This window comes from Chrysoperla carnea, chromosome 2 (assembly GCF_905475395.1).
Source record: "Chrysoperla carnea chromosome 2, inChrCarn1.1, whole genome shotgun sequence".
Taxonomy (NCBI): Eukaryota; Metazoa; Arthropoda; class Insecta; order Neuroptera; family Chrysopidae; genus Chrysoperla; species Chrysoperla carnea.
Genome location: NC_058338.1, coordinates 56,429,448 through 56,455,718, shown reverse-complemented (window position 1 = coordinate 56,455,718; position 26,271 = coordinate 56,429,448). Strand labels below are relative to the sequence as shown.

General features: G+C 27.8%; 1 protein-coding gene across 1 annotated transcript in view; it reads right to left on the bottom strand.

The window, feature by feature from the left end:
- Window positions 1-26,271, bottom strand: part of LOC123292796 (cadherin-89D) — a 73,472-nt gene that overhangs the window by 27,469 nt on the left and 19,732 nt on the right. The window contains exons 3-7 of the mRNA XM_044873511.1: window positions 16,275-16,405; window positions 16,050-16,205; window positions 14,578-14,686; window positions 13,424-13,626; window positions 11,591-11,719 (exon numbers count right to left, since the gene is read on the bottom strand). Of these exons, the coding sequence (XP_044729446.1) occupies window positions 11,591-11,719; window positions 13,424-13,626; window positions 14,578-14,686; window positions 16,050-16,205; window positions 16,275-16,405 (728 nt within the window). The remainder of the gene's footprint in view (window positions 1-11,590; window positions 11,720-13,423; window positions 13,627-14,577; window positions 14,687-16,049; window positions 16,206-16,274; window positions 16,406-26,271) is intronic.

The following is a 26,271-nucleotide window of genomic DNA, read 5'->3' as shown; positions in this document are numbered from 1 at the left end:
ATCATTTTTTTGTGAAATTCTATTTCGCTTAGTCCTTACAGGTCGTCTAATTTAACATTATTTTTTCAATGTTAATTATTTGTTACTTTAGCTTGATACTTACAAGTCATGGCGTTAAATAATATAAAATTACATTATAAAACTAAACTCTTAGATTATATAATATAGTTGTTTTTACATAACATTCTGGTACTTACACCGTTAAATGGTGAATCAACTTTATTCACTAGAAATGTATGTTTACCGTAAGCAGTGTATGTCTGTCTATGTATAATGGCCAATGCAGGTATATACCTATAATGTAGTATATCGACAACTAGAAGTGAGAAGGTGGTGAACCATTTATTATAATCTTGTAAGATTTTACTTCCTTACTTGATACTATAAAGTTGCTTTTCTGGTTTTATTCACTGTCATTAACATAGGTGAATGCATGCAAAATATACAGGATGTTCAGAATTGTATTACGAAGAAGTTAATATTAAATGGCCACCACTATTTCCCCATTTACCCTCTTTAGCTTATTTATTCCACGTCTGTTGCCATGCAAGAAGAGCTTAGGAATCGGATCGTGGTCTAGTATAATCTTATCTATAGTGATAGCTTCAACAACAGTTACTCTGAATCTTTGAATAGTCCAATAAAATGAAGATTTAAACTACAATCAAAATGGAAGCCTGAATTTTTGAATGTAAGTTCGTTTGGACATAAATTAAGTAAAAAAATCTTGTTTCGGTATCAGTTTTACTTTGGACAGAAACCTTGAAAATATCGCGCATTGTTCGGCTGACTTCGGGTGAGTTGTGACTCGAATGTGATCCGACATCGTTAACTGAATTGGCCACTCGGTCCAGTGTGATCCATCCAAAAAACTACCTGCTAAGATTTAGTTGAGCGAATGAAGTAGTCAGTTCATACTTTTTTCCGCTTACCGAGCGAGGAGTTTAGTCCATTCGGACAGGTAGTACAGGGTGGTAGCAAGTTTACAATTTCAAAATCAATTAAAAACGAAACTTTCAGGAATGTACATTTAATCCAAACTGCGTTTTAATTTAATCACAAGTAGGATTTTATTTTCAATAGTTATTTTGTAGATATAATTCATAATAGAATAATAATTGGTAATTAATTTATGTTAACATTGACATTCTCTCTTAACATTTTATGCATTTTAAATTGTATGAATATCCTTAATTGTTTTATTTTTATTTGATTTTTAAATTGTGTGTCAACTGCCAGACTTTCATTACATGTAAAACGTGTTAACTATTTGTATAATTATAAAATTTTTTCAGTAAAAAAAAAATTTTTAACATATTTGACAAAAAATTTGGTTTTGACCAATACTGAGATAGGTACCGAAGTTTCGATTTTAGTAGAAAGCGCTGATTCAGTCGGACACTAATTAATATCTTTGGGTCCCGCTATCTCGATATTAAAAGTGAATTTGAAACATTTATGAACATATATGTTTATTTTGTGCTAGAGAACACATACTTTAAATAGTGCCGTGCAATTTTGAAACACCCGACATTTGACTAATAATTGCAAAAATTGTGTATATAACTTAACAAAATAAATTGAATATTAAACTCGTTTGTTTATTATAAAGCGCTACGAAATTTTATAAGAGTGAAGTTCAAAACTGTAATACAATTTTTGTTCGGTTACCGATTATTGAAGTAAAAATAAAAAAAATATTTCAAAATTTTATTTAGAAATTAAATAACTTAAATGCTACCTAAAAAACTATTTCTATACATTAATAAATAAATTCATTGATTCTTCGATAATAATAAACATGCAATCAAAATAAAGCGTTATAATCAATAAAAATGATTCATAATTTCCGTATATTATTTACCAATTTACAGTATTATTAATTGTTTTGAAATATCGATCTTACAAATAATTATTAGCTTTTATCGAAAAAAATATAAATATATAGGAAATAAATTAATGTTCAACTACCATTTAAATATACATTTCTATAATATTTTTAATATTCAGGATTCCGTAGCCATTTAATGGTCAACTATATTATAATTAGTTTCCAAAATTTACAATACTGTTATTCTGGGAAGTATAAATATTTTGAGGGCTTCAAAAAAAAAAAAAAAAAACGATGTAGGGGAAATTGGCCTAAAATGATCGCTCTAAGAAAAAATTTAATTTATAGGCAAACTATTCGATATATATACAACGTCGAAATATTTTTGGTTTCTTTAATCAAGTATTACAATATAGACATGTCAATTACTTTTATGTTTAAATTTTTAGAACTATTTAATATTTAACATAATGGATTGTTTTGACCTACCTTGTAAAAACAGTGGGTAAAATGAGTTGTATTTTTTCCAGTTCATATGAAATATTAACTGTTCTTTTACATTACATCAAAGATTAGTATGAAAACAAAAATCACTGGTAAAATCATCTAAATTATCACATTTAACACCCGTTACTGAGGGGGGATAATTTTATCAATTGTAATTTAACACACAAAATAATGATTTTAGCATATATAAAGGGGATCATTTTACCCGCAACGACATAATTGAATATCGTCATAAAAATTGACCTTAAGATTTATTATACGCCTATCAAATTTGTTCTAATATTAATAAAAGTCAACAGTAAAGTAACCATCCGGCAAAAACTAACACAAAAAAAGAAATTTTAGGCTTAAAATTTTCCTTACCATTGATCATAAGCAGTAAAGTTAATATTTTTGCTATAAAACACAATAGCTTATACATCGCCATAAGTCTTTGTTGGACGGTTAATTTGATCTTGCGGAAGCCATCTATCGATAAATATACTAGATGGCTTTAATGGATCACTTAAAACAACGAATATGCACCACTTTCCCCTAATAACGGTTTTAACGACAAACTGTATTTGTTCTATAGTTTCTTTCTGTCTTTCTATTTATTCATTTTTTATCCAGGAAAATACAAGACGATTCCCAGTGAACCACGGCACTGGGCCAGGGGGGGGGTTACAAGTTACAAATATTGTTCATTAATTAACCGTTTTAAATTATTTATAATATCATATAATTCGTATTTAACATAAGGGCCGCACTCACATGAACAGCCTGTTATTTCTATTTCCAATTGAAATAAAAAACACTTTTTACAAGTGAAAACAAACAATTGACTATGTTAATTGTTGAAATACCCTGCATAGACAGTTTTTATTACGAAATCGTAATATAAGGAACATTTTTTTACATTTAACCTTTTGTTCTATCTCTAAAGACTTAAAAGATTGGTCCCACGGACCTAAGACCCAATTAACCTATGTTGCTCATTTACGAACTCGACCTCACTTTTTACGTCCTGAACACGTTGTAAAAATTTCAACTTGATCTTTTTTTCTTTTTTGAGTTATCTTGTCAGACGAACAGGCAGACACACAGATAACCGTAAACGGACTAATTAGGGTATTTTATGAACACCTATACCAAAATTATGTTCATAGCATCAATATTTTTAAGCGTTTCAAACTTGGGACTAAACTTAGTAAACTTGATAAATTTCATATACATAGTATAAAAATTATTTATCGAAATTAAACAGCACTCTTGAAGTATAAAGACGGTACACGTTTGCCTATAATTAAATAAAATTATATAGACACAAAGACTGAAATATAAGTATTCAATTATTACCAATTGATAAACCCATAGTATACATTATAGTAAAAAATATATATTTTGTGATTCAATAATAGAATAATATCCTGTTAGTAATAACTTAAATAATTACAATTATTAGACTATAGCTAAGAAAGAAAGTATTAAATTATTTATTATTCAAACTATCAATTATTAAAAACTAAAAATATTATGTCATATCAAAATATTAATATATATATTTCTTTTTTATAATATTATTTAAAATAATAAATATTTGTTAATAATATTATTATTTGTTATAATTATTTTAATTGCTTACTTGTGTCATCGATATACCTAGCTAATAATTGTCACCTCTACATGTCAGTACTCGGCTTTAGGAGTCTTTTAGAAATACTTATTGATTCGTAACCAAGAAAGTTCTCAACCATTTTTATATACCGAAAACATATAGATTAGCCAACTAAAGTATATTCTTAAAAAATAACTGAAAGGAATGTTTTGATTTAAAAATGCCTTTTCTTCTATTGCTAAAATAAAAATGAAATAGAAATCGACACACAATTAAATGGCGTCAACACTGTATTGATCTTGCAAATAAAATTGTCTTTAAGACTAATCACAAGATACAAAGATCGCGAAATAAACTTAAAATATAAGTATTCGACTACTCTCTAGCCAGAAAAATGGGTCTGGGAACCACTCGCACCACTCGCATCAATTGTTATAGAATTCCTCCAAAAAAATGTCTAGCCTTGTCTGATAATATTCCTTCACGTTTACATCGAAACATAAAAATTTTAAATTTTTTTCGTAAATCTCACCGTCAGTATAAAATTGAAAGTGTTCGATATATCGTTATTTAAGGCGTTTCGATAACAAAGCAATATGTTATCAAAAATCTGTAATTTGAATACGTCTTCTGAATAAATTTCAAGTTAGTTCTCTGTACAGTTTACCAAATATTAATTATTAAAAACTGCCGATTTGACATAATAAATGTTGGTTTTCCGTCAATAAATGCTTTTTAAAATGTTACCATTTACATAAATAAACTTTGATCAATATTCCTCAATTAGTCAAGTCTCATTATTTAATAATTGAAATAAAAGTGTGTACCTATAAAAGTAAAAAATCGATGTATACTCAGTCAAAAATAAACGTAAAACTTAAACCATTCTGAGTGTTATGACAATAACAATATATGTGATTCTAAATAGTTATACAACTTAGAATGGTAAAACCCTTTTTTGCAGAGAATCAATATGCATTTTTATCAAAAGAATTTTAAATATTTTTATCATTTTCATTTTTACGGTATTGAAATACCTTAACTTATATTTAAAATTGATTCAGCGAATAAAGATCAAGAATTTCATAAACATGTACAGTCTTCTTTGCCCTAAAAACTGTTTAGATAAGTTTTGTTTTGCATCCTTTAAGCGAAGTGCAAATAGCGTAAAACCGAATAATCGGAGAAGATTATAAAGGTATTCTAGCAATTATTGTGGATGGCGTCCAGTTTTTTTTTTGGGCTAGGAACTGGCCTATACCTACAGCACCTTGCCTACAGTTAGAAAAATAAATGTTACTTTTCAAAATTTATTTGTCTGTTATTATGAATAGCAATAAAAACAGTCTGTACATGGAGGTTTCTGATTGTCTATAACAGATTTTTAATAGAAAGATGAATGAGCAAGTGCATTGACTGACATTAATAATAATCTAGATTGATTACATTTACATTTAAGTGTTTTGCAAATAATTTAGATTAATTCATAAGCAATTCTTCAAAACTAAAAGTTTATTGACAAATAATAAATGCATCATTTACTTCAAAAATTTGTAACTTAGTTATTTACTTAAAATATGTATTCAAATTTTCATCGGTAGGTATATATACAGGGTGATTTGAAACGGTAGGTATATAGGGTGGGTTATTTTAATCTATAATGGCTAATAGCTCGTTTTGTCGTTAACCAATCAAAAAATAAGTTAAACGAAAATTGCTGAGTTTCTTGTGGGACATCATTTTCTGACATCAGATTTGACGCAGTTCTTCGGGTTTCTTTAATAGCCAATTTATATCCTAAACGGTAAGAGATAGACAATCACTTTAAATTAAAAAGTGCATCCTCATAGAAAAACTAACATTTTTTATCAAAATCATTTTCTTCGAAAATCGTCAAAATAAATCATTATTGCATTTAATCGTAAGAAACACGCTAAATACGGAAAAATGCTTTAACCAAAATTTGCCAAGGGCAATAGAGGACATTCGTCTGTGTCCATGACTTTGATCTACAATTATCGATAAACTTTAAGTGTATTTGCTTTCGATTAATTGCAATAATGGTATATTTTTAAGTCGCATTTACTCCGAAAGCTAACGTTTTTCAAAAAAATGTTTTTAACAAAAATTGTTGGTTTTTTTTATGAGTATCAACTTTTTAATTTAAAGTTTTATTATATCTTCTACCGTTTAGAATCTAAATTGACTATTAAAGTAATCCAAATAACTGGATCCCCCATTAAAATTTAACGAGCTATATGGAGCTGTTAGCCATTATAGATTAAAATAACTCACCCTGTATATGAAATAATTCTTCAAATTGGTGATAGAAAATTCTGCTTGGTACGTTTTAATGAATTTACTGTCAAAATTAAAGCTCGTGTAAGGAACCGATGCATTAAGCTGTGCAAACAACAAACATTCAAGCTCCTGAGCTTGCCTCGGAGGGAGGAATTTATTGTCTTCAGGAGCAGCCGTGGTACATAATATGTGAGTGATTCCTTGGTGGTAGAGGCTTGGTACCGGCCGCGAAAAGCTGAATTGTTTTTAAAATTTTGTTGAATGAATTGCCTCCGATAGATTGCCCTGTATTCAGATTACTGTATGGAATATCTGGTGGGTGAAACAAGAAGAAAAATGGAAAAGTATTATGATAATGAATTTTGAAGAATATTTTAGGTATTTCAAGATAGGATAAATCACTTTAAATTAATCGAGTCGTCAAACCGAAAGTTTAACATATTCTAGACAGACAGAATTTTATGTTTAAACCCTACTCTTATTATATAAAAAAACTTATTTCCTTTTTTACTTTCTTTATTCTTATCAGTCACAAACTGTCATAGATTCTAAAAGAAAGTATTTTGATATTGATAAAAAATATAATAATAATTCATCCGCCCAACATTAGTTATGTTGAACCATTATATCATTTGATTCACTTGTTAATTACAATTTCTAACTACTAAACACTAATTATAATTTATAAATAATAGTAACCGTAGTAAGTCTTGGTCTTATGTTACAAAATAGAGTGTTGTACCTTGATGATAATGTACCATGTAGAAACATCTTAATTTATTTATTACCAGGTGGCAAGCACCCCAGAATGCTTAGCCATGTGCTCTTGTTTTCAAGCTAAGTAGAACTTTTGGACAAAAAGTAAAATTTTCTGATTTAACTGATTATTTATTTATAAGTTTGTTGAGGAGTTAATGCCTGACCAAAAATACATTAATGTAATTTGGATAAAACGAACTTCCTTTATTAGTTAGTAATTAACGGAGTTGCTTAATGCTACAAATATTTTGGCCTTTGAGATACGTTAGCATTCCTCGTATTCCGGAGCCACATACAGACAAATTAAAACTGTTACATGACTCTCAGAGATATGGTTGCCTAAAAAGGTTCCCTAGAGTTTATTGTAATGATTTCCTAGTGAAGAAAGTATACCCGGATACACACGATGGGTGTGAGCACGAAGGTGTGACTCATGGTAAATTATGATCGTGTGACATGAATCGCATACTTTTGAAATTAAGATATACTAGTTTTTAACGAGAGTTATTCAATATTTACATTCTTGAAAATAGTGTTTGTAGGAATAAAAAAGGTGTATTTCATAGTCTCGCCATATATGTGTGAACTGTACGAAATTAACAGAGAACTTAGTCGGGTGTAAGTAAAAAAAAATTTTCTTGTTTGGATAGACACATTTATTTGAATGTGTGGGTAAAAATAAATATGTATATGTTATAAAGACTTTTTTGAACTTTTGTTTTCTTTTTTATATATTTTTTAACTAAATAATAAAAATTTAAAAACGTGAGAATTTTTTCTAAAGTAATTCTTGAAATTCTTAATTTCAATAATCTCGTACTTTTTCTTTTTGAAATAAAAGCAAAACTGTTTTGAGAGTCAAAATTATTCTATCAGGCTATGAAAGTTTAGAAAGATACTATAACTATAATTGCGATATTCTTTTGCAGGAAACTTAAACGATTTATTTAGAAGGTGGTGATAAACTGATGACAATTTATTTCTAATGCAATATACAAATAAATGAATATAAATTATGATAAAAGGTACAACACTCTCTCGTAACGTAAGTCTTTAGATGAACCAAAACTTTATAGTTTGACAACAAAGCGAAAGTCATAACTAAAATATAACTATTTGATATTAATGATAAATGAACTGATATAGTAAAAAAATAAATAAATTATTAATTTTTTAATTTCACTTTTTTTCTTTCAAATCAGTAATTTTATTTTGATTTGGTAGACAATTTTTTATTTATTAATAAATAATTTATATTTTATATAACATTATAAATAATATAATATGTTGAATTATTAATTATAATTATATTTATCACTGTTGCTTTCATTTAATAAGCATTTTGGATTAAAAATTATTTAACGGAAATTATTATTTAGATGATTTGGCCATATGGCTGTTCTTACTTTAATTTTAATTGAAATATTTGTATCATAAGTTAAAGAGATTTGCTTGTTATTTATTACATATGAAATAATTTTAATTAATTCTCGGAAGTTGAAATTTTTTTACCTCGTAATGTTCAAATAAAATCTGTATTTATAAATCTATATTTTATATCAGATATTTGTTAATGTTACGATCAGAAATTGATAATTTCGAAAAATAATTAAAAGCCATTGGGTCTTGGAAATTTGAATGAAGATTTTTTTTTTTAACTGTGTATTTTAAAAAATTATGGTGACACGCAGTAACACAGTAACACACATAAAAAATGGATAAAAACGTCAATAACGTATGACAATGTTCGAGGTCTTGTTGAATTTTTCACAGTCATAAGCAGGCATATTGCCCTAATAATAATAATACAATATCAAAATCACTAATCAATAAAATAATAAGCAGATGAATTATGTGTTAATAGATTTTAAAATGCCTAAGGTTCATAAAAAATACTTCCTTATAAACAGTAGGAACGATTTAACTAACTGTAATATCTCCCTTCAGGGATGTAAATAACAAAATAAAAAATTAAATCACTTTCTTCTAACACAACATTTAATACTAATATAAAGTAACTTTCATTTAAAAAGAAATTAATGTGTGCAATTATACAAAAATATGTGCTTCGTAGACTTTAAAATTGTTTTCTTAAAAATATAATTTTTATAAAAATGCATATTATTATCATTTTTATAAATACCACCACATATTTAAATATTAATTCAATTTAATTATTGTACTAAAGACCATGTTTCGTTTGGTGTCTTTTTATAATAATAATAGAAAAAGTCATTATTTGTGAATTAGACCTTTAATAATTTAATTCGAAACAATTTTATTTTTGTAAATTTTTTCATGTAAGGTCTATCAAGTTAGCAAAATTAAAGATGACTAAATATGCACCGCTATAAAAAGGCTAAAAATAGTTTAAAAAAGTTTTTGACGGTATCACAAAAATTCAATGACATCCAATCTTGCAGGTAATTTTTATACCATGCATATATGTAATATGCAAGGTATACTAAGTTTAGTCCCAAGTTTGTAACGCTTAAAAATATTGATGCTATGAACAAAATTTTGGTATAGGTGTTCATAAAATCACATAATTAGTCCATTTCCGGTTGTCCGTCCGTCCGCCCGCCTGTGGGCACGATAGCTCAAAAACGAAAAAAGATATCGAGCTGAAATTTTTACAGCGTACTCAAGACGTAAAAGTGAGGTCGAGTTCGTAAATGAGCAACATAGGTCATTTGGTTCTTGACCTATGGGTCCGTAGGACCCATCTTGTAAACCGTTTGAAATAGAACAAAAGTTAAAAAAGGTTCCTTATCAAAAAATAAACAATTTGTTTGAAAAATTTTTTCGTAAACATCACTGTTTACCCGTGAGGGTTCAAATTAGGCGTAAATTGTATAGTATGTATTATATATATACATTAAAGGGTGTGCCAGGAGCAACGGACATTCTTATTCAATGTAATTACTTAAAAAACAAAAGACCAAGCCATGAAAAAATTAGGCAATCTATTAATCTGTAACTGAAACTGAAAAATTTACCGCTTTAAAAGTCGGCTTATGGTGAGCTCTTTTTCATAGCTTATTAAAAATTGCAACATAAGTTAACGTATAAACATTTTCTTTGCTAACTTGAGAGATTTTTAAAACAACATAAAGTTTAAACAAGATCATTTGCATATGTTTAAAATTAAAAGTAAACAAGTGAAAACAAACAATTGACTGAGTTAATTGTTGAAATACCATGTATAGGCAGTGTTGATAACTCTGTCACATTTCACATACATACATATCTGACATATTTAACTGATATTCTCATATAATGCGCAAGTGTTGATGCGCAATCGTTTGTTTTTTTTGACGTCATGTAAATAACAAAAGATATTCACTTTGATATTCCTATATTAATACATACTATAAAATTTGTACCTAATTAACGCCCTCGTGAGTAAACAGTGATGTTTACAAAAAAATGTTTCAAACAAAAGTTGTTTATTTTTTTGTAAGGAACATTTTTTACATTTAAACTTTTATTCTATCTCTAACGGTTTACAAGATGGGTACTACGGACCCATGACCCAATTGACCCATGTTGCTCATTTACGAAATTGACCTCACTTTTTACGTCCTAAGCACGCTGTAAAAATTTCAGCTTGATATCTCTTTTCGTTTTTGAGTAATCGTGACCACAGACGGACGGCCGGACGGACGGACAACCGGAAATGGATTAATTAGGTGATTTTATGAACACCTATACCAATTTTTTTTTTGTAGCATCAATATTTTTAGGCGTTACAAACTTTGGACTAAACTTATAATACTATGTATATTTTATATAAACATGGTATAATACTATGTATATTTCATATATACATGGTATAATAAGTATTTAATAAAAAGTATATGTATAAAATTTGTAATATAAAATAAAATTTGGAAAAGTGTAAATTAATTGTTTACAACTTTTATTATACGTATCAAAGTAATTTATAATACAAAAATTTTTGGGAATTTTTCGGGATAATATTTAAATCTCCGCAATATTATACCTAAAAAACGTATGTTGGTTGACACTCAACTACCAACACATGTTAAAGAGAAAAAATACCTTGATTTATACAATACCGTAAAGTTCGATAAAAGTCAAACATTTAGACGAATTCAAAAATCATTTTTGAAATCTCAAATGAATTTACTATATAAAAATGGAACTTACACTTATATTACTTAGCTTTAATTTAAATTTCGATTATTTATATGTAAACTGGCACGAATGGATCCATTCGTCGAATTAATTTCTGTTTATTCGGAGGTATTAAACTCCGGTAGGAAAATAAATTATAGTTAAAATAAGTATGATTAAACATATATTTTTTGTTTAGAGCCAGTGACCCTAACACTAGTAAGGAAATTATTTTTATGGGATGCTTTTTTGCTTAAATTACCAAAAAGTTAAATGTTATATAAGGTGTCTCATAACGACTGCATTCTGACGAAATACTGATATTGATAATACAATTCTGAGCAAAAATATCCTTAGATGTTTTATAATTAAGAAGATCAACGATAGTGATAATCGATATATAATTCAGATAAAGGAACGTTAAAAATGTTACATTTAAAAGAAAAATCACTCACCGTAATGGGATAAAACTCCAAAATTTGTGTTTTGTAAATATCTTGAGTGAATTTCGGATTTAAATCATCATTATCCAAAATTGTAATCGTCATTGTTGTATTCGTACTCTTCGAAGGTGAACCTCGATCCTACACAAAAGTAAAACACCTATAGAAAATCAAATTGAAGTAAACCAAGGGAAATTTATAAAATTTAAAAAAAAACCCGACAAAATTTTAGAGTACGGAACCCTAAACTTGCACTTGAAATATAGGTAAGAACACTGTTCATTAAATTACCTTTCAACACAAATAAAAAAAATTAAAATTGATTCATCCGCTTAGGCACTACGATGTTACAGACAGACAGACAGGCACACACACATAGACGTCAAACTTATAACACCCCTTGTTTTTAAGTTCGGGTGTTAAAAATGCATTATAAGTATCAGAAGGTCTTATAAATATGAAAACTTATTTTAGTTTTTTCGTTTTCAAGTGTTTTTTTTCCTTGTGCTCAATTTGTCAAGGAATGAACTAATTGGGATATAAACTTATTTGGCAAAAAACCTTAAGTTGAAAAATATTATGCACGAACTATGCATGTCCCAAAATTTCACCTTCAAGTAATGGCACGTTCAAAATCTACTGTTTTCATTTGAAACATGGAAGGAAATTAACTGCATCTAAAAAATCTAAAAAAATTACGATTCCAATGTCTTTTTATTTTGAAAAAAAAATTTTCAACAAAAGTTTCAATTATTCAAAAGATGATTCATTCCTAAGTTTAAAATAACAATTTGTTGTGGAGAATGTAAATTGCAAGGGTATCTACGACCTTAAAACGTTTTGTTTTTTCTTTTGATTTCAAAACAAATATTTTAGTGTATTCACTTAAACTCGTCAACAAATTGAGTTCATATTACCTAATTAGGTTCGGGCGTGACTATATAAACATCCTAAATTTTTGGATAAAGAAAAAACCTTGAAATAAAATAAAACATAACCCATATGTAAAACACTTAGCATATAACATAATTATTTAAATATTTCGTCAATCATCATAATTAATAATTAATTAGCAGTATTAAAAATAATTAAAAAACATCATAATTTTTGTGAAGTTCTATGTAGGGTAAAGTGTAGTACCTCGTTCACAATGTAAGTATCATATTTCTTATTTTTGTGGGTTAGGCAGGAATAAATATAGATAAGCGTGAAATAAGTACAGAAAAGAAGTTTCATTCACTTAGAATCATACAGTACCAGTTGAAGGCGTTACTTTACGCTTAGAGTAGTGAATGCCTGTTAGAAAAACTTAAAAGATTTTCGATGTTTCAATCGCATGCATGATTATACGAAGATGTTGCATAGAGGCAAATGTAAACATTAAATGAAAAGAGCGCCTTCAAGTATAATAGGTGGGGTTGATTCTAGATTCATTAAGATGTGATCAATGGTACCTTATGGTTGTATACCATTAATAAGAAGTTTTTATCCATTCATCGGTAGATATTTAACATTTAAAATCTCAAAAACTCAAATTGTACCTATGGGAATAATAGTGTTATAAATAGAGACTATTCCATAGTTATATGGCAAGAAATGGACATCAAAATAGGCAAAATCACTGGTACTACATTCTACTCCATATAATAATTATATTTTATAAGTTGACATAATTTTTTTTAAAGTTTATGCTAAAATGCATATCATAATTAATAAAGATAAATAAATAATATTATAAAGGATATCCTCTATAATGAAATCAAAAATTATTCAAAAATTTTGTGTAATTACTTAAACAATAACTTTTTAAGTGTGTAATTGTATAATAAAAACAAAAAGTCATACTGTTGCTGTAATTGTTAAACGAAATTCACGATCTCCACTATCATAATCCAATGGTTTCTTCACCACAAGTAATGCACGGTGGCTGCTTTCAAGTGCAAATCGGCCTCGAGTATCACCTGCTGTAATACTATATTGTACATCTGAATTTGGTGTATTTGGTTTATCACGATCAAATGCTTGAATGCCCCGAAATATTGTTAAACCTGTGTAGGTACAAGTGTTGAAATTAAAAATGTTATTTAAAACAATAATTATTTACTTAAAACAATCAGAATCATTATTTAATTCTTATACATAATACTAAGAATAATTAAATGATTCTCGAGCCATTCTAAATGTATGTGAATTAATTTTAAACTTAGAAGGACTAAATTCAGTCATAGTCTAGTCGATGAATTCAAATTGGTGAAATATAGAAATACTGGTCGTAAAAATACGTGTGATTGCTTGTTGGATTCGGAATGATGTCTAGAAAAAAGTGTAAGAAGCGTTTTTTGGCACAAAAAAAATTGCAAGTTATAAACAATTAAAGATGAAAAAAAGGTATTTCGTTGTTCACCAATATTTCCTAAAACATTAAGATTCTTATAGAGAAGGTAATTTCAAATCAAAAACTCCTATTTCCGAAAATCTATCTCAGTGCACGTTATTGAATTCGCTTAATTTCCACTTTTACATCTTTTACGAATTTTAGCTCTTTATTTCATTGATATGTTAATTTCTGAATGAAACACCCAAACAGGCATAGGAAGGAATTTAAATAAAAGCTTGTTTTCTTGAATATTTTTTTCATTTCGTTGAAGCATTATTTGTTCATCCTCTATTTTGATTTAAAATTCCCGTTCATCCGTTTTTCTAGTATCGTAGAATCTCGATAAATAACGCGAAATAGACTCCTTAAGTCATGTAAGAAATACTTTTCTTTAAAATATATAAAAATTATTAAAAAAATATAACAGGTTTAAATATGAATGCTGTATTTTTCAACCGGTACCAAATTAATGGTCTTAACTATCTCTTGAAGGACGTTACATTTGACTTTCACTGCAGTTCGATTTGAATAAAATATTTATAATTTTTTTTAATAATTCGCAAATTATACAATCTGATAAGTATCTGATTATTAAATAAAAGATTATTCCAAAGGTACATACCGACTGGTGTTAATTCATCGACGGTGATATGATACGGAGCGTCAATAAATGTTGGTGCATGGTCGTTAATATCTTCTACATAAACAGTCACCGATAAATACGAGGAAATCTATAATTAAAAACTGTAATATTAGTATCTACCTACCATTAATATAAAGAAAAGAAATTATCTATAAATACAAAAAAAAATTAGCAATAATAATTAAATCAATTGATTTATAATTTAATAATGGTAAATATATTGCAGATCACTGAATTTTATAAATGCAATTATTATTATTTATAAAAAGCATGATTAGTAATGTAATGTTGTAAATAAATCATGCGAAATATTTGAAGAAGAAATATTTTACTTTCATCTATGAGCGTAGTTATCAGGCTTTAAGAGGGAGATTCATAGCATAAGACCTTCATGAATTAAAAAATAAAAACTTCCTTTCCTGCAGAACTTAAGATACGAATGAACGTAAAATCGATGATTAACTGAATAAAATGCCAACTTTATTTTAAAAATTCCAGAATCTTAATTGGTGAAATATCGCTGATTTGTCATGTTTCCAGAGGCACATAATAGTATGACTTGTCCGCAAAAAGATTGATCATAGAATTCCGCCTAGCTTTTATAATTAGCTAGAAATTGATATAATTAATTTAATATTATTGCATATGTAAAAATATTAAGTAAATTGAATTTTGCGACTCTATTGGCCAGCAAAGTCAGATTGTACTTGTTTGTAGTAACTATTCAGAACACAGGACTGTATAGTTCCTTTATAGAAGGTTCTGAACTTCAAATTGCAGTTCATAATTTTCTCAAAAATTATGAACTTGCAACATAATTTTTGAGATGCTTAATTGTGCAACCAAAGTAATAACATCAAATTGTTTTTTAATTTTTTCTACATTTCTAGAACTAGATAACAAGTGAAAACAAATCATTGATTGAGTTAACTGTTGAAATACCACGTATAAACAGTGTTCATTACGTAATCGTTTGTATTTTTACGTCCTGTAAGTAAAGTTGTTTATATATAGCAGGACTGTGGTGTCACACCCACATAACTGATATTTCCATATAAAACATAATACATAGGTACATTATTTCCATATAATGTTCAAATTTATTTTGCGCCCTCGCAGGTAAACAGTGATGTTTACGAAAAAATTTTTCAAACTAAAGTTGTCTATTTATTATAAGAAAAAATTATTACATTTAAACTTTTGCTCTATCTTTTACAAGATAGATACAATTAATGAAGTTCTTTCGTGAAAGCTTATTCCAAAATTTTGTTGATATCATCAATATTTTACGCGTTACAAACTTGGGTCTAAACTTAGCATGCCTTGATTTCTTTCATATATCCATGCTATAAAAATAATATTAATATAAAATTTTTAAACTCACAAAAAAAGTTAACTACGCTCATGTTTATTCATTATGCAATTGATTTTGAATTAATTATAATATTTACCGTATCATCACCATCGTTATGCTCACAAACAAGGCGAAATTTTAACACATTTTGTGGATTATCCCTATCTACTAATTCTTCTAGCGTATGCGCTAATCGAACTGAAATTGTTGTTTTATTTACATTATGATATGTAAAATATTGAATATCTTCTTTCTGCAAATCATTAAAATACATAAAATCAAAAACTTTTCCTTTTGGTGTATAAATTTAATACAATTTTACCTTATCTATTGGCTGTATCGTTAAATTTTGTTTTGGATATACTTGTACTTGTAATACTTCTCCACCAACTTGTAAATTTTCAGGTACTCGAACAAAGCGTAAATATTCACCTACTGGATAAAATTGGCAACCTGAAACAAACAAAAACAATGGCTATCATAAATAAATTTATCAAAGTAATATTAGTTTAAACTCATAAATATTTTTTAATTTTCACCTGCACGATATAAAATAAATTTGCAACCTCTCCAATTAAAGTAAGAAAATTTAAACTTTGCATGTAGATTAGATATAACGGTTGAAAATTTTCAACCGAAGCCTAGTATGAACAGTTTTTCTGTATAGTTAAATGAAAATTTCCGGGATGGTCGGACTCAATCACTTCAGGTGAAGAATTTCACTGGACATGCAGAAAAGTTGGATTTAAAAAATATTTACTAGTATGCAAGATATGAACGTTTCAAATTCGAAATAAAACAAAGAGGAAGATACCCACTAGTGGTATCATACATGGGTATCGCCATAGGGATTACATATAAAACTTTCTCAATAGGGATTACATTAAAAGGAGATGGGAAACCTTTGAATGCAACCTTTGATTGCTTATTCGTTTTATAATCAATTTTAATTTCACTTTCAAATTTTGTCATTTCACTTTCAAATGGAATCAAGTCTAGTTTTATATTTTTATGGGTAATATTGCCAATTCGACATCAGGATTATTCTCTATTGTAAGTATTGTTTAGAAGCTTACGTTTCGACATACAAGCATTAATTTTTAAATTAGAGAACGTAAACACCTTTAAGAATTTGCTTTAAAAATTTTTTTTTTATTCATTAAAGAACACATGGTTTTGACTGGGCATAATTCCCAAAAAAATTGACAAACGGAAACCTGAATTTGTTTTAACGTAGGTACTAAAGCGATATTTAACGATTTCCTTTCAAATTTTTTTTAATCTATAAACTAAACAATCAAATTTTTCATGAGAGCTTTCTATTTTCAAAGATTTAAATGTGACGTTAGGTCATTAAGTTCCTACATAGACTGAGCATCGCCTATTTTTCCGTACAGTTAGAGGTGTGCCAACATCTGAGGTAATTCCTTGAATCAGTTAGGGATATTTATTAAAAAACACATTTAATAAAAGAATATAGGGATATTTACCAAAAAAAATATACATTGAATGTCAAATTTTCATATCACAAAATGTTTTTAATAAAACATCGCGATTTTACAGAACTTTTTCGCTTTTTGACAACAACACTTTGTTTTGACATTTTCACACCAAGATGCCCGCCAAGATGGAATTGGCCCAAGCAATTACCTCAGATGTTGGCACACTTTAAATCGTTTGCGATCAGTCCATGTTCTTAATGGTCTAAGAATGTAACTTAAGGGCAGCGTTAAAAAGACTTAGATTAACGCAGAAAACCCTTTTTAAGTCAAATTCTATCTAGATTATGAAAAATTCAAAACAAAAAATAACTTTTATTTTGTCATTTCTCAGTACAATTTCATGGAAATGCATTAGTAACTTTCAGAATATGCTCGCTTCTAAAAATTAAAACAAATGGCAGTGTAAAGCCATAGTTACTGGAACTATTTGATATATTTTCTTGTTCATCCATACAAATTCCTAGTATTCGACTTACAGTTACCATATTCTTCCATATTCTTACCTTTAAAGTTCATTGTATTCTATTTTATATATAAAAAAATGAATATAAAATACAATTTTTTGTTTTGCTATAAAGTTATATTAAAATATACTTTTGTTATTAATCTCTTCAATTGAACTAAACTGGATGGACGTACGCGCATTAATTTAACGCTCTGGTTAATGTTTACAATTTTCACTGAGCATCGTAATGTAAGTCTTCTGTAGAATAAATAGTACAGTACTGAACATAAAAATCGTTTAAACAAGAAAGAAATTCGTAACAATATCATTACAATAATAGTCCTGATGTCGAATTGGGCATATTACCCACAAAAAAGTAAAATTAGACTTGATACCATGACAAAATTTGGAAGTGAAATTAAAATTGATTAAAAAACGAAGCAGTTATAAGCATTCAAAGATTGCCCATCTCCTTGCTAGGAAAACAAAGTTTTATATGAAATCTTTATGGCGATACCCACATAGGACGTGACTAGTACCTTCTTTGTTTAGTTACGAATTTTAAAAATTCCTATCTTGCATACTAGTAAAGATTTTTAAAAACCAACTTCACTTTTAAAATATTGTAGTTGGTAAAATTTACTCTTCGGCTTTTTTTTTACAATTACAAAAGCTTTAACGTGAAATAAGGACTTGTTAATACTAATTGTGTTATTAGAAAGAAAGACGTTTTTTGTGAGATTTGATTTGTTATAATTATCAATATCAAGGTTGTGCATCGGGTATTTACACCAGAAGTAATTTTAAAGTAGTAAGAGTAAGTTTGGAATATTATATGAATCAAACGGTCATATCAAAGGCTTGGAGGCATAGATGTCAGAGCCCTTGTGCTTTGGATGTAGGTATGTTTTTCTTGATCTTGACCACTATCAAAGTTTCTATATGTCGAGAAACTACACTTTCTAATATCAAACAAACATTCAACGCGTTATTCTTGGAACTGCACTTTCCCTATAATATAAGACAAAATTTCATTTACATGATAAGGTTTGTTAAAAAACGCGATAATCCTTTCGTGACCCTGTAACATCCTTTTATTTTTGGTAAATCACCAAATCAAAATATTATCGAAGGTAAAAAAATAATTTGATAATCAATTCAACTTATTTAATTTAATAATAAAAAACATAACGGAATAATTGACCCATGTAATTCAAATATCATTACTAAATTGATTTAAGTAACATCATCAGACATTTTTTATTTAAATTTATATCCAAGAAATTTAATAAAATTTATTATAGGCTTCTGGCTTCTCATAACCTCCATGTGCACATCTCCATATAAAGATTGAAATCTGCATTGAGAGTTAATAAAAGTGAAATATTTTGTGTTTATTATGAAAATTTGGTTTACAAAAACGATCTTAACGTAAAAATGAAAAAAAAAATCGTGCTTGGATAAAAGACAAACCAAATTCGAAATGTAAAAAAGACTTTCTTTCAAATATTAGTTCATGATTTACCTAATTTTTTTGATACAGAAAAATTTTCTTTTAGTTTTACAAAATTAGATTTTACATGTCATTAGACACAAATGTTTACAAATATGAAATTCTCAAAAAGGCATATTTAGATAAAAAAGTTAAAAATAATTCTATTTTAATTTTTTCACAATGAAAACTCTTATTGAAGATGTAAAGACAAAAAATAATTGAATCTATCTTGTAGGAAAAATTATTTTGCTCTGCAACAACTGGAGGATTAAAAAAGAAATACGAATAGGCCAAAACGGGGTTTCAACAGGCGTTGCATAAATAGATATTAAGAGACCACACTAACTTACAACAATACTACTAAAATGTATGGATAAAATAGTTGTCATTCACAACTAAGTTTTTTTAATCTTCTTTTTATTAATTATATTCTTTTTTCACACCCGAACCAAAAAGAGGAGTGTTATAAGTTTGACCGCTATGTGTTTGGTGTTTGTGTCTGTCCGATTCAAATAGATTTTGCTTTTTTTCATTGCGAAGGTGAATTTAATGAAGAGTGTTCTTAGCTAAGTTTCAAATGTAAGTTTAGGGTTCCGAACCTGAAACAACTAAAAAAGCGGCGATGTTTCAAAATAGCTTGACTTTTGAGAGATATGCAAGAAAAAACCGCATATGTCGAAAGTTTTTTAAATTTTATAAATTTCACTTATTTAAGATTGAAGTCTGATAATATTGATTGTTTGACGTCACCAGTGATATTCTTAATGTAGAAGCTATCTTATATTAAAGAAGAATTATATACGAAAATACGGGCCTATGCTCGTTTACTTATTTTTTCGTTATCGTAACGAGCATTCGAGTAGGCAAACCGCATTTTTTATCTTGTTTCAATGGCGCAATTCTATTTCGTCTTATTTGTGTCGTAATTTTTTTACATATAATATAGTAACAGTTTTAAAATGTCTAGGAGTTATACAAAAATTAATACTGTTCTGATACATAATATTTATTATACTAGTAAACTGTAATATGCCAGCTACATATTCAGTTACCTAGCTGCATTATGAACGCACGTGAAGTAATTTTTATTGTAACAAGTAATTAAAATATTTAAAAGAAATATAATTCTAACAAAACCAAAATTTTTCTTAAAAACCATATTCTAATGAACAGTTAGGTAAACTTATCATATTTCATAGTTCTGTATTTTTGCTGTTTTAACAAATGAAAATAAAAACAGTTTTTTAAAAAAAATTCTTAAAAATTTTAATTGAAATGAAATTATTTGAATAGAATTTTGTCCGACCTAAAAAGGATATTTCGGTATTATTTTTAGAATTATATTAAAATACTATCTCAAAAATAGCTTGTATGACACTATCACAACACAACGTTTTCACGCTGGATGACTGACATAATTTCAATGAGCGTACGCACATAAGGGCGATACGTGTCAATGCGCTTCGCCACGCATCAAGCCACTTATTGGGCGTGCCATTTTGTTGCATAAAATTAAATAAGTGAAATTTAATTTAAATAAAAACCGAAGCAAACAGTAAATCTTTAATTACATTCAATTTCTTTTATTTTTAATTGAAAGGGCACCGTGTTGATTTTTTTCTTCATTAATTAATTAAAAACACCCTGTTAAGCAAGGTTGTTCAGTTATTTCGCCCTTAAACAAATATTATTTGAAGCTATGCCACCTGATTTTAAAAACTTTTAATGTGAATTAAAGAATTTATTCTTGGTCTGATCGATTCGTTTGGGCATATTGAAAGATTATTTGATCGAAAGTACCCTTAGCTATGCTTTAAGAAAATTTAGCCAGCCGTTTGAAGAGCATCGCTACTTTTCTAAATGTTTTAGGATCGGAGCCCTAAACTCGTACTTAGAACACTTTCAAACAAATTACCTTTCAATCAAAAACATCATCGGTTCATTCGTTTAGGAGCTACGATGCCACACACAGAGATACACAGATTCACACATTGAACCTATAACACCCCTCTTTTTAGTCGGGGGCCAGAAAGTGTAATCAAATATTGAATGAAACGAGCTGAAAAATGGATCGGAGTAACAATTATGATTGGGATTCCTTTCTTCAATACTTTCAATTGCTACTCTCATAATTTCCAATCACCTTACTTCGAAAAATAACGATTTAACGATCAACTAATTTATAACAACGACAAATTAAATAAGTCAAAAAAAAACAATTGACTGAGTTAATTGTTGAAATACTATATATAGATAGTGTTGATTACGCAATCGTTTGCTTTGTTAAATCGTGTGAGTTAAGAAAGATAGCCACTCTCAGAAAGCCACACATACATACATGTCACACGCACATAACTGATGTTTACAAAAAACGTTTAAAACAAAAGTTGTTTTATAGAAGGAACTTTTTTTACCTTTAATCTTTTGTTCTATCTCTAATATGTTGCTCATTTACGAATTCGAGCTCACCTTTTATATCCTTATAAAAAAATTTAGCACGATATACAAATTTCAGCTTGATATATCTTTTCGTTTTTGGTTATCGTGTCCACAGATAGACAGACAGACAACCGGAAATGGATTGACTAAGTACTTTTTATGAACACATATAGCAAAATTTTGTTTATAGCATCAATATTTTTAAGCGTTACAAACTTGAAACTAACTTAAGCATACCTTGAAATATTTCATATATTCATGGTATAAAAAAAAAATTGTGAGATAGTGTCTATTAGACAAAAATCATCGTAGATCAAATTGCAAATCCTTTGTCAAATGAATTTCGAAATTGAAACCAATAATATCTTTATATTTCGAAGTAAATGCAAATCGAAATAAAGTTTTATAATTAATTATTACCAATATATGAGATATTATTGAAGCAATTTGTTTTCAAACAGGATGATAATTTTTAGTCAATGATTCTGTTTATTTAAAAAAAATAAATAAATATGCATACACAATTATTATTGTAAACGGATTTTAATTTAAATTATTGTGTATTTATAAAACCACAATAAACTATTGTGAGTGAAACGTACTCAACCATAACAAAATGATACTGCAATTTTTTTCCATAAATTCTTTAAGAATATGCAGAGGATGATAACATATTATTTTACGATCATAACTATACCATAGCTTAAACAATCATGGGTTTTATAACATTATATGGTAATATTTACTGACGATAAAAATAATAATTACGCACATTAAAACTTGAGGGCAATTTTTGTAAAGTAATTTTTATGCTTAACGACCGTATTATTTCATCTGAATATTTATTGTTGATTGTTGGTATTTAATCAGTTAATAAGACAATTTCTTAAAAAAATAGACTAGAGCTTCTAGACAAATAATTTTTGCAGACGCTATAACCGATCGATAATACAATCAAAATCAATAGGATATACCAACGAACTGGCTGTGACTGAATTTTATGAAAATGAAAGATCCCGACTGAATCCTTATATAAACACATACCTACATGAATAAATCGACAATAACGACCAACTCATATTAACTAAAATATCGGTTATAGCGACCAATCTTCATTGGAATTAGTCAGCAATAGCAACAATATTCACATAATTTCCCTTAAATACAGTGTGTTGCATTTAGGATGAAGACATCTTCATATTTTCGTTATTTATAAGAACATAAATTTGAAATTTTGCACTGTCATACAGAGCGATGGGTCACATTTTTAAAAATATTTGACCGACATCAGAACTTTAAACTCAACCTACTACAAATTGACAAATAAGGCCGATTCTTAATATTTTGTCTAATGTCAGAGTTAGAGATATCGAAAAAAAACATTTTATTTCATAATTTTGGTCCACACTCATAATTAATTATTACAAGTTGATTGGAATATTTGAATGCATAACACTTTGAAATTATGAATTTTCCCAGTTTTTACATTCCATAGCACTATTTACAAAAGTTTATTTTTTAATTTTATAACTAGTGTGTTATGGAATGAAAAAAATTGGACAAATTGATAATTTAATAGTGTTATGTATTAAAATATTTCAATCAACTTGTAATAATTATTAGTGTGGACCAAAATAATGAAAAAATTAAAAATGCGAATTTTGTCTTGAAATTCGATATATTATGGGTAAAAAAAAAAACTTTTTCTAATAACTTTTTCGATATCTCTAACTATCTGGCAAAATATTAAGAATCAGCTATATTTGTCAATTTGTAGTAGGTTAAGTTTATATTTCAGATTTCGGTTAAGTATATCTTAAAAAAATGGGATCCATCACCTGAGTATGACTGTGCAAAATTTCAAATCGACATTCCTATAAAAAATGAAAATATGAGGGTGTCTACTTCTTAAATGCAATACACTGTATAAAAATGTACATATCGCTTAATCGATGAAATTTGTTGGTCTCTCACGGTCGCTCTAATCGATTTTGACTTTATACTGTTAGCAATTTTTCACCATCAGTATTTCAAAGAAAGTGGACTTAAAGTCTGTGGGTTGTTTAAGCCCCGTTTAGCCATTTGTACCCAAAATTTTTTGAATATATTTGCAGACATTCTTTATAACAGGATGGAGGATGCTCCCTAAAATTTTCAAATATTGTTTCTAATAAAATTCATAGTACACATTTAGTAGATGAGGGTAGATATATATAGACATAGTTTAAAATGTACTTCGTTTCTACCGGGTATCCTACGACATCCCCAAAGTGCTTTTTTAACAGGCATACGATTGTGTTAATTAAATTGAAATAATAAAAATTCTTATATTATAGTTTTTAAAAACTTTCTTCTAAATAATTAAAATGTATACTGAAATTATGATATGATATAATAATTATTTTGTCAATAATAATAATTATTAGTACTAATAACAGTGATGACAACTTTTAAATTTCATTTTTAATGTTTAGTTACAAAATTGTTGCAAAACTGAGATAAAAAACATTCTACTATAAGATTTGAACCGTAAGATTTGAACCGTATAAGATTTGAAACTGGGCCAATGAAAATAAAATAAGTTAAAAGGATCAATTTTTAATTAATTTCTGTCAAATTGTAAGCGTTCGGAAGCTTTTCTTAGCAGAAGCATAAAATAAGACCTTTTGAAGAATGGTTTTGGAGAATAATATTTTTCAAAGGATTTTCTTATGTTATTTATTTTATTGTTTACATTATCTATTATTAAACGACGCTTTATTATTAAAAATTTTTTTTGTGATTTCTCAGAAGACTTTTTTACGTTTATCCACAGATTTGTTCATCTGTAGGTGTTGAGAAACTCAGTGATGACCTCAAGCACTTTAAAAAAACCAGCAATTGCTTATGGATCGATTAGACCGTTAATATACAATGAAATGGAATAACTAGACTATATAATAGATAATAGTTTAAAAACACGCTTTTGAAACTAGCTGAACTAAAAAGTAGAAAATAAATTCTTTAAATTCAAAAAAATAATTTTAAAAACGTGGGGTACTAAATTTTAATTATTGTAATAATTTTATAGGCAGATACTGGTAAAAGTAGTCATCATAAAATGTCTTAAAAAGCACGATCTGCTTTTTTACGATAAAGTGATTTTTTTGAATTTAAAAAAATTATTTTCTACTTGTCAGTTCAGCTAGTTACAAAAGCGTGTTTTTTAGCTTTTTTAAATTATTAATTATTTTGTGTTTTTTCATTTTTTAGACTATTATTTGTTTAACAAATATTCAGTATAAATATGGTGGGAGCGCAAATAAATGTATATATTTTCAGATATGGAAATCTTTAATCCTGAAAATCCTGATCAGGATAATCAAATAAACTTAGTAAATTATTATATTGTTATCGGTTTTTGATAAGTATGTCAAATTTCGAGTTAAACCTCCGACGTTTTCAAAGGGGTAAAAATCATGTTCAAAGTTAACATACTCACATACGTATGAAGCTAATAAAAGCGTGTTAAAATAGTGGGTTATTTTTTATTAGACAGTTCATCCATGTATTGGAACAGCATTGTTGCAAATTACTATGGTTTCTTAATATGCAACCGGTTTTCGCATGGAAAATGATTTTCCCAATATCAGATTTTTTATTGATTATTGAAAGAGTAGCTATAGCGATCTGGAATTTATTTTCTTCTCTACTCTCAGGTTGGTTTGAGGTGATTAATTCACGATAATAAACTTATTCTCCTTTCTTAAACAGAAGATTGCTACTTTTACAGTCACAAGAGAAGCGTCTAGCTAGAGGAACTATGTAATTAGTGATACCATTAACCTGACATCCATGATATACGCTCGAATTTGTCAGAAATAAATGTCTAAAATTAAATTTATTGTTCTCAACAGGAAGACATGTTTTGCAATTTTTATAAGTAAGTATTCTAATTTTGCGAGATGACTGTTACATCATATCATTTAATAATTTGCAATTATTTAAATGAAGTAGCCAATAAATAATAATTAATCTGTTTAATATTTACATGATAAAATAGGATCTTTCTTGTGTTGTATTACCCACCTAGGTCATGGGACTTTGTAAGCTAGCTTTTTCACAGGGCCATTATTATTCTTGTTGTATGGTTTTAGTTGTTGCCACCTTTATACCTTCAATTGTTGTTTGGTTCTTTCAGTATAATATTATATATTTATTTTTCCTTTAAAGATTATAATCTTCAACAATTTATGTACATTCGACAATGCATTATTGTTTTAACATAAACATTATTTATAATCATAATAATATAATTTAAAATAATTATTTTTGTTATAATTATTCATCATTTTTTTGCATAAATCATTAGGAACTGACATTTTAGATAGGTCAGATGCTGTGATGTGTTCATGAACCTTTGCTTGTGCTAAAATTCTAAGGCGTAATTTTAGCATTT